Here is a 5,488-nt window from a genome sequence, read left to right as displayed (position 1 = left end):
ATAAACATCCTGTTCGTTACCATAGTTTCGTGTACTCAGACTGTGTGAATGCAAACAATCGGCTACTTACAAAATATGTACAAAATAAAAAAATGTGTCAAATAAAAACTTATTTGGTAGGTAAGGGGGCTGGAACAGCCGAGGCAATCGTCCTTTCCAAAAATCACATATGCCAACTTTTTTAAGTAATTAGTAAACAACTGCCACAAAAGGCAGTTGGATGGTTGGATTAGGATGGTATAGTTGGACAGTTCCAAGAGCGATATAAAATTATTAAATACTCCAAAAAAGTTTATGAAAATTTCATAATGCGCTTTCAAAACGGTTTTTTTCCTCTGGTGATTTACACAAAAATTTTATTTGGAAAAACCTGATAAGGAATATATTTGGTTATTCATTAATTTTTTTTAATTCAAGTTTTTAAAATACAAAATAAAAGTAGATAATAAAACTGAACTAAGAAATTGACTAAAACTTATAATTTGATATGAAATTCCATGACTTCCAGCATTTTTTTCAATCCAATCTTTGTAATGAAATACGTCTGTATAAACACTTGGAATATTTGTGTAACAGCCATTTATGCCAAATGATACTATACCAATTAATTGTGGAATATTACTAGTTTGTTTATTTTTCACAAACAACGGTCCACCTGAATCACCCTATACAAAAAATTCAAATTGAGAATCAACAATTTTAAATTAAGAACAAATTATTTCAAAGTGGGGTAAAACAATTTCAAAGTGAGAAAAAGCATTGTTTTATTCCAGATAATAAATTTTTAATATAAAAATAAAAACTCTTATATTTTGGCCTGAAATTTGGTATAAATACTCCACTAGGAGTCGCTCGAATGTTTGACACTAATTTCTTTAACAAATTTTGATGACCAAATTTCTCAATCTTTGACGCCGTTTACAAGCGAAATTGACCCATTTGAGGAACGGTGAATCCACACGAGATCCATGAAACGTATTTGCATGCAAAAAAGCGACTGTTGCAAAAAGGGCATACTTTGTTTTGGCCAATAGAGGGTTAGCCAATTAACTAATAGAAATTCGTGGTAGAATAATTTTTTTTCGAAGTTTTTGTAAATGTTTTTTCCTACAATAAATTATTATAATTATTCATGTATTGATTGATCTTTGCTAAACTATCAATAAATTATGTTTAACTCTGGTCCAACCTCGGATGAAATGCGTAATGCGTTATAATGTTTACTTTAATTGACTTACCGAGCAAACAGTTGAATTATTTATATTAGCTGCGCAAATCATAGCATCAGTGATTTTTGTCTTTGAAGGTTTATACATATCATTACATATTTTGTGATTATAAATTTTTACATTTGTATGCATTAAGGTGTTTGCTGCTGATACTGGTTGATTACCGATTGTATAACCCCAACCAGATACGGTACATTCAGTATTGTCTGGAAAACGTTGTCGGGTTAAAGAAATTGAGTCGATAATGTTTGTTGGGTGTTGAGTCCAAAACTTAGTTGTAATCTAAAAAGTGATACATTTACAAAATTTAAAATTATATAAATTAGTTGGAAATTGCAAGTACAATCGGCCAACATAACTTAGAACCTCCATAAAATTATTAGTCAGCTGAAAATTTGACAGTAGTGATTCAGAAAGTCTAATTAAAAAAAAATTTTTTTTGCAAATAATATATGAATTTTAGCTTTTAGTGTGACAAAAGAAATAGCCCACAAATGTTCCTAAAAGATTTTTTTTCACAAATTTTTGTAGGCTTAACTCATATGCCGTAAATTACGATAACTGTTATTTCGTACATGTGTGAAGTACTCACAGAATTAGAATTCGAATACTCTTTATACCATGTATATATGAAATATATCAAGGTATAGCGGGAATTTGTGCCGAATCTGTTTGATTTTAGAAAAAAAATTTTCAACAATAATAGGTTTTTGTCTTAAATTTGAAAAATTGATTTATAATTTACATTAGTATCTGATTTACACCAAAAAAGTATTATTTAAAAAGAAAAAAACATTATTTGCATTATGTATTTTGCATTTTCAAATTTACTTCGAAATGCGAAGTGCTAAATTTACACACAGCACCGGTAGTAAAAAGGTGCGTGGTATAGTCTAGCATAGGATAATGATTAAAAAAGACTCTAAATACTTACTTTGATTAAAGCAATATCGTAATCAAATTTTTTTGAATCATATTTCTTATGTGGAATAACTTTCTTCACTCGAAACTCTTCCATAAGATTTTTATTAACACCACCTGCCCATACTTTAATTTTATTCGCTGGAATTAATTTATTATGTTTATCCGCGTAATAAACACAATGCGCAGCTGTTAGCACGGTATTGTTATTGATAATCGAACCACCACATGCATACTTATCAGCAGTTATGTAAACCTATCAAAAGTAAAATCAATACATATTTCAATCATTAAAATTAATCATATTGTGGGTGCATAAAGCATATCATAAACTAAAATTCTTTTTCGAATTAACATGCATATAATCTAAGATTTGGGTATTTTTATATAGGCAAATATAGGGGTAGATTATAAGAGTCAAATATAGGGACATTTTAGTCAGCTGAGCAGCATTGTAACTCGAGTATTCCTCAAGCAATTTCATTTTAAATATTCTTTAAAATAATTATGATGTTTGTTAAAAAATACAAGGAATATTATAACAAAAATGAATGAATGCTCTGTGTGATAACTCATATAAATAATAAAACGAAAAGATCGATATAGAGGGAGAGCCAGTGATCAATTTTAGGTGGTCCTTTCATAAGTCACGAAACTTTTCTCAGTATAACTTCAATACCTACAGATACTGAAAAGCCACTTCTGGCAGCCATGTGTGGCCGGGATGGACTATCCTAAATTTTTAAAGAGGGTAAGAAATAAAGCAGAATAATCAATCGTATGCAACAATGTCCAATAAGCGCTCTCACTCTAATTCACAGGTTTTCATATGCATTGCTTGACTCGCACGGACACGTTTTTCGCTCTGGCAGACTGTTGGTGATGGAATTTCGTTCTGGCATTAAATATTATGAATTATTAATTTATTTTATTTATTCAGTTAAAATTTCAAGACTAATGAAATGACAAAATTGGATTTAAAAAAAAATATTTATAGCGCCTGGCAACAATTAGGAGGGATGTAAATGTTCTGGCAAAAATTGTATGACGTAAAAATATTGTCGAAAGTAATTTCCTAAAATTTTATGACTTATACATTATGCCTTATTTCTTACCCTCTTTAAAAATTTAGGGTAGTCCACCACGGCCACACATGGCTGCCAAAAGTGGCTTTTCAGTATCTGCAGGTATTGAGGTTTTACTATGAAAAGTTTCGTGACTTTTGAAATGACCACCTGAAATTGGTTACTGCACAGAAGTGATTGAACTATTATTAAATGCTTTACTTATAACGAAAAATACAAATACCTGAAAAGGAAATTGCCCTGGTTTGGCAGGTGTTCCATTTATAATTCGTCCTTCTGGTGGACGTAATGCCATTAAAATTGTACTATTTGTTGTTGAATTTTCATTAGGCACAATTTGAGCTAAACCTTGGTGTCCCAATAGTGAAATATCTAAAGAAAATTAAAAAATGAAACAATAATGAAAAAGATGAAAAAATTGTGAGGAATCGTGCCTGAATCAATCACTCTCCCATTCGAGTGAATTACTTAAAGATAGTAAGGAGACTAATCAAAACCAAATGTAAAATTTACTTTCCGAAATTTGACAAGACCACAATTCGATACTCGACAAATATCCGTTTGACGCTCTGAAAATTATAATTCTTGCGTCGACAGACAACGGTCATGCTGTTTTGCTGAATGTCAGTAAAAGATTTGCACTTCTATGAACTTAGTAATAAACGGATGTTCGGAATTATAGTTGGCGAAATTAAAAATTTGCAGGGCCACTTTTTTGAGTGTTTATTTTTAATTACCTAACAACTTCAGAAATGTAAAAATTACAAACTAGTCTGAATTTGAAATTCCTCTACAGGGACTCACTTGGATTTTTTGGTAATTATCCACTTTTTATGTCAACTTTTGTCCATATTTAAAATCTCTACCACTTATTTCAAAATCTTAAACATCCTCAAGAAACTCAATACCTTTACAAGGAGGTGTCATCACCCACTTTGAGAAACTAGATAAGCAACTCTTACTTGACCTTTAAATGAGGAGATAGTACGGAGTTTTTAAGGTAGTACGAGCACCAAGGCAATTTTAGATTTAGGGTTGAAATTATTTGTACCTTATTTTGAACTTTGAAGATGAATTTTGTTATAACTTCATGAATGCAAACGAAATACAAGCATACAATTTTTCGATATCTGCCTTGGTTTTCGAAATATCGAAGCCTAAATAATTAAACAAAATTTTCAATTTTCAGTATTCTAAAAATTATTCCAGATATTGAAAAATTTTATTCTTACTTTTCGTTTTATATTGTCAAGTTATAAAATAATTCACCATGTTCTGATGATGATCCAAATGATCGAATACATGTAAAACAATTAATTCTTCTTTTGAAAAATTTAAAAAAAAAGTGGATTTTGCAAAATAAATATAGTAAAATGCAAATATAACATTTGCTGTTTTAATTTGAATTCACCATTAAAATTGAAAAAATATATTTTAAAGTGTCTCCTCTACCGTGCTCATACATAATTAATAAGTCGGGCGCACGGTTTTTTTAAATGATTTGTTAAGGTTTTAATTTAAACAGTTTTTTTTTTTTTTTTTTTTTTAATTTTCACAGAGATTTTAGTTTTGTAGAAATCTATGAAAACATATCATCCATCTACCGTTTTCTCATCAGACCAATGTTAAATATACCTATTTAAAAGTCATATATGTATTTAAATAGTCGGGACTAGCCCCCCTCCCCTCCGAATTGATTTAGACTTAGTCCAACTTCATATAAAAAAATTTAGCTTTTATTTAAAATTGCCCTGCTCGTACATCCTTAATATATTTGAAATTATAATTAAAATGATTTTACTTACAAAGAATCAATAAATAATATATTCGAATCATAATAGTATTATTTTCAGATGACATTTGGTATTATACTATAACACTTTGAGATCGTCAGGCATGTCACTCAACTTTTTTTAAATAAAAGTGAAAAAATGTATAGCGAATATTAAAAAATAAATTTATTTGTTATCGATTTATTTATTTAAAATTACTGATAATTTTTTGATTTCTGTATCTAAAAAAACATGGAAAAAGCACTGAAGTATGAAATTCCTATCTATAATTTTATAATAACTTATCTAATACACAATTCCCAAAATTAATATGAATTATTTATTTATCTATAGCTTCACAGAGATTATTCGAAAATAAAACAATTGTAAAAAATTATCAAAAGAAGATATTTAATAACTGGTATAGTTAGTTATCTTTGCTGTTATATTTTGCGGTTTAGAATATCCATTTTTGATTATT

General features: G+C 29.1%; 1 protein-coding gene across 1 annotated transcript; it reads right to left on the bottom strand.

Annotated features, from left to right (window-relative positions):
• Positions 1 to 390: 390 nt before the first annotated feature.
• Positions 391 to 5,180, bottom strand: LOC123301989 (mite allergen Der p 3-like). Its single transcript, XM_044884847.1, has 5 exons — positions 5,041 to 5,180; positions 3,459 to 3,607; positions 2,164 to 2,406; positions 1,239 to 1,511; positions 391 to 665 (listed from the first exon to the last, which is right to left on the bottom strand). The coding sequence occupies exons 1-5, from the start codon at positions 5,093 to 5,095 to the stop codon at positions 408 to 410; spliced, it is 978 nt and encodes a 325-aa protein (XP_044740782.1). The 5' UTR covers positions 5,096 to 5,180; the 3' UTR covers positions 391 to 407.
• Positions 5,181 to 5,488: the final 308 nt, after the last annotated feature.

The sequence above is a fragment of the Chrysoperla carnea genome, chromosome 1 (assembly GCF_905475395.1).
Source record: "Chrysoperla carnea chromosome 1, inChrCarn1.1, whole genome shotgun sequence".
Classification (NCBI taxonomy): domain Eukaryota; kingdom Metazoa; phylum Arthropoda; class Insecta; order Neuroptera; family Chrysopidae; genus Chrysoperla; species Chrysoperla carnea.
This window is presented reverse-complemented; position numbering and strand designations above follow the sequence as displayed.

Excerpts from the sequence above, each read along its gene's own strand:
- LOC123301989 (XM_044884847.1), bottom strand. The coding sequence starts at position 5,095 with ATGTCATCTGAAAATAATACTATTATGATTCGAATATATTATTTATTG. Across the intron at positions 2,407-3,458 it reads CAGGGCAATTTCCTTTTCAG|GTTTACATAACTGCTGATAA; the intron begins GTATTTGTATTT and ends TACTTTTGATAG. Across the intron at positions 666-1,238 it reads ATAATTCAACTGTTTGCTCG|GGTGATTCAGGTGGACCGTT; the intron begins GTAAGTCAATTA and ends TTTTTTGTATAG.